The sequence below is a fragment of the Cyprinodon variegatus genome, unplaced genomic scaffold (genome assembly GCF_000732505.1).
Source record: "Cyprinodon variegatus isolate N-32 unplaced genomic scaffold, C_variegatus-1.0 Scaffold105, whole genome shotgun sequence".
NCBI classification, from domain to species: domain Eukaryota; kingdom Metazoa; phylum Chordata; class Actinopteri; order Cyprinodontiformes; family Cyprinodontidae; genus Cyprinodon; species Cyprinodon variegatus.
Window position 1 is genome coordinate 735089 of NW_015150558.1, and position 3376 is coordinate 738464.

The 3376-nt window shown below is 41.1% G+C and overlaps 1 protein-coding gene across 1 annotated transcript in view; it reads right to left on the minus strand.

Moving 5' to 3' along the window:
* cep120 (centrosomal protein 120kDa) overlaps positions 1–3266 on the minus strand; it is a 23255-nt gene extending 19989 nt beyond the window's left edge. Inside the window, exons 1-4 of the mRNA XM_015374546.1 lie at positions 3077–3266; positions 1272–1428; positions 621–735; positions 401–552 (exon numbers count right to left, since the gene is read on the minus strand). Of these exons, the coding sequence (XP_015230032.1) occupies positions 401–552; positions 621–735; positions 1272–1428; positions 3077–3125 (473 nt within the window). The 5' untranslated portion in view covers positions 3126–3266. The remainder of the gene's footprint in view (positions 1–400; positions 553–620; positions 736–1271; positions 1429–3076) is intronic.
* Between the last annotated feature and the right edge of the window lie 110 nt (positions 3267–3376).

A 3376-nucleotide genomic window follows, 5' to 3' on the forward strand; every position in this document is an offset into this window, starting at 1 on the left:
TGGATTTTGTGAACCGTTCCACCCCTAATATATATATACACAACACAGCAAAATCCTCCTTCAGTTTATTTTCCAAACATAAAGCTTTACGATCAACCGGAAGCATTTCCAAGCAAACACAACCAGTTATATCTAAAATAAATGTATTTATTTAATAAAGCATTTTAAATGCCACGATTCACATTTAATGAAGTTTAATGCTAATTAAGGCCTTAATTTAAAAATAATAATTCACTGACTTATAACGATTTTTAACGACCAACGGAAACAAACAAACGTATTAGTTTTAGGTATAGATAATGATCCATTGATTATTCTGTGCTGACTGGACTTTTCCTTTATATAAAAAGGATAAACGTCGCTCAAACAAACTGATTTGTGAGCAAAGTGAGAGCAGAACCTCTGACCTTGTCGGGGCGGGGCCTTCTTGGCTCTGAATTTATCAGGCGACGGCTCCGCAGCCTTGGAGTCGTTCTCCAGGATGACGCCGACGAGGAGCGCCGCTCTCTGTTTGGTGTATTTACTGTTGAGCAGTTGATGCCAGCGCGGCTCCTGAAACACACCGCAGGTCGTCAGTAACGGGCTCCGGACGGATAACCGCCTGGCCTGACGCCGCTTACCTGCCGGACCTCTGGGACGGATCGCAGGTCCAGAACCACGTAGCCCACGTTCTCCTTCCGCTGGCTGACGGAGTCCAGAGCGAAACACTGGAGCTTGATGGGAGTTCGCTGCAGCCTGAGAGGACGGATGAGATCATTATGGGGTCTGAACCCGCTTCCATCACCGATACTTCCTGCTCTACTGGACAAATCTCACCTCAATCTGGTTTTTATTTTAAGTGATTAACCAGGACTGAAAAAATGTATCAAAGATCATTAAAATAATCTCCAAACCATTTTAGTCATTTATTAATCCAAGTGAAGATGAAGTTCTGCATAGAGCAGATCGACGTCAATCTGCTCTATGCAGAACTTTATCTCCACCGGGATTAAATTCTGCATAAAATCACCTCTAAGGCAGCAGACTATCAGAGAAAAGTAATCAACAGATTAACTAATTAGAAATTAATTGCTGGTCGATGCTTTAGTGGTTAAAGTTTCTCCAACTTTACTGCACAGAAATAAGTTGATCATCAGTAAAAAGGTTGATTCTTCAGCTTCCGGCTGGTGAATTTTGATCCACTATGAGTGTTTAGGATCAGCCTGTGTTTCTTATCTCTCCGGTTAAACTCATCGGAGGATGTAAACGTTCAGAGGAGGGTCCGGCTGAACCTGTGCTGATGCAGCGTCTTGCGGTCCAGCTCCCAGGCCAGCTCGGTGCTGAACTGGGGCTGCTCTCTGTGCTCCACCGGGTCCGTTTCCAGCTGTTCTCCATCGAAGCTCGCCTGAACCACCAGACTGAGGCGGGAGCTCTTTGGAAAATTTCGACCTAAAGAAGGAAAGTTTGTTTAGTTTGACATGAAAAAAGGCTGAGTCATCCAGAACGTCTTTAGACAAGCAGCACATCGTTTTCTCCAGGCGGCCTGGACGCCATTAAAGGAAATGTCTGGTCATGTTCGAACTCAAACTTCTGAAAGTACTTTAAATATGAAATTATTACGTACTGTCCGATAAATGATGAGTGTTTTAGAAGTTGTAGGGAAATCATATTTAAATGTCAAATCATTCTGGCTTAAACATGTATATAAATATACTGTTTATCAGACCATATTGTCCCAAAAATTAGAAACATTTGTAATTTAAAAAAGAAATCCATTGAAAAAGGTCCTGCAGCACATTTAAAGCAGCAGGATCAGTGAGTCATGAGCATCTGAGACGCTGCAAATGCAGCAGCTGCTGGAGTTGTAAAAATTGAACTTTACCCGCTGGACGCCGCATCAACATATCAGAGAAGCTGATCTGGGAGCTGGCAGGGAGTCAGACACAGCACTGCTGATGCAGAGCGCTATGATCACTCCTCTGTTTATTAGCCCATCTGCAGCAGCCCTCTCTCTGCATAGCCGTGTGAAGGACCGCTGGCTCCGATTGGAGGATTTTTCTGTTTTATTTGGCAAAATGTTCATTATAATTGTGTTTATCCGACTGTGTTCATTATTATTCTTCCACTAAATGAAAAAAAATTATATCAATCGGCCGAAAATCACAATATATCACTAACTCGATTTTTCCCCACACCCCTAGTACTTAAGACGAACTGTTGGCTATCTATACTTTACTGGAGTCATTGTTTCTTAGACAACTTTTTACTTTCTCCTCCTTACATTTTAAAAATAAATTTGTTAGTTTTGTTTCATTTAAGCTCGTTTTCATTATGGCCTGTTGGTATTTAATACAATAAAATCCATCAAAATAATTAGTTTCATCCAGACAATTTCTTTGTGGTCTAACTCGGTGCTGCCCCCACTTGTTGCTCACCACATACCAAAATAAATCGTTTTTCAAGATGAAGCAAAGTAAAATGTGACACTGATACCATTAGTTATAAAACTAAGAAAATTAAGTCTAAGGAAACTATGATTCAGAATAGTAGAAAAATATTCCTTTAATAGGGCAGAGCAGTAAAACAGTTTGTACTGCATTACTTTTATACTTTAAGTCGTTTTAAAATGGTACATTTACACTTTAACTAGAGTAAAGAGATCCTGTAACTTCTATAAGTGTTTTTAAACAGTAATATTTATATTTCTAGTGGAGTAATAAACATTAATAGTTTACTCCTCTGTCTAAACTCTATTTATGAATCTTTATTCATTAGAAGTGATTATAATGAAGCTGGTAAACAACTGACAGCAGCAGAAAGCGTTCAAATGGAAATCATTGCTGATTTAGGTTGCTGTTAGCGACCAGTACCATGACAACTCTGCCATAAATCAGTCCAACTGCTGAAAAGCAAGCAGTGAAGGGAAGGTGGAACCACCTGATGAATGGGGTTAAAGCGAACCGAGAGCAGCAGCCGTCACAGCTCCAAGTTCTCCAGAAGCGACCGTATCCTCCAGAACCAGCGTTAAAAACACACCTGCAGCCATTTACTCTATAAACTCCCGTTTATTTAACATACCAAAATTAAACCAGCTCACCTTCCAGAATGGAAACTACGATGAGAAGTTTGTCAGACTTCGCAGCCATGTTGGCTTCAGCTCCGCTTCATAGAGGATCAGATTTAAGTCAAATCTGATTTCACAGCCTCGGGTTTATCCAAAGCTAAAAAGTTCGACTCTGAACCGTTGCCCTGATTCCGACATTAAACAGCCGCTTTGTTGTCAAGCTTTGGCGCCACCCACTTTGTTTAAAACGCTGAGGAGGTGATGGAGAAACTCATCAGCGCCTCTGCTGGCTGGAGGTGGGAATGCAGGCCTTTTAGTCATTTAGCAAAGGAA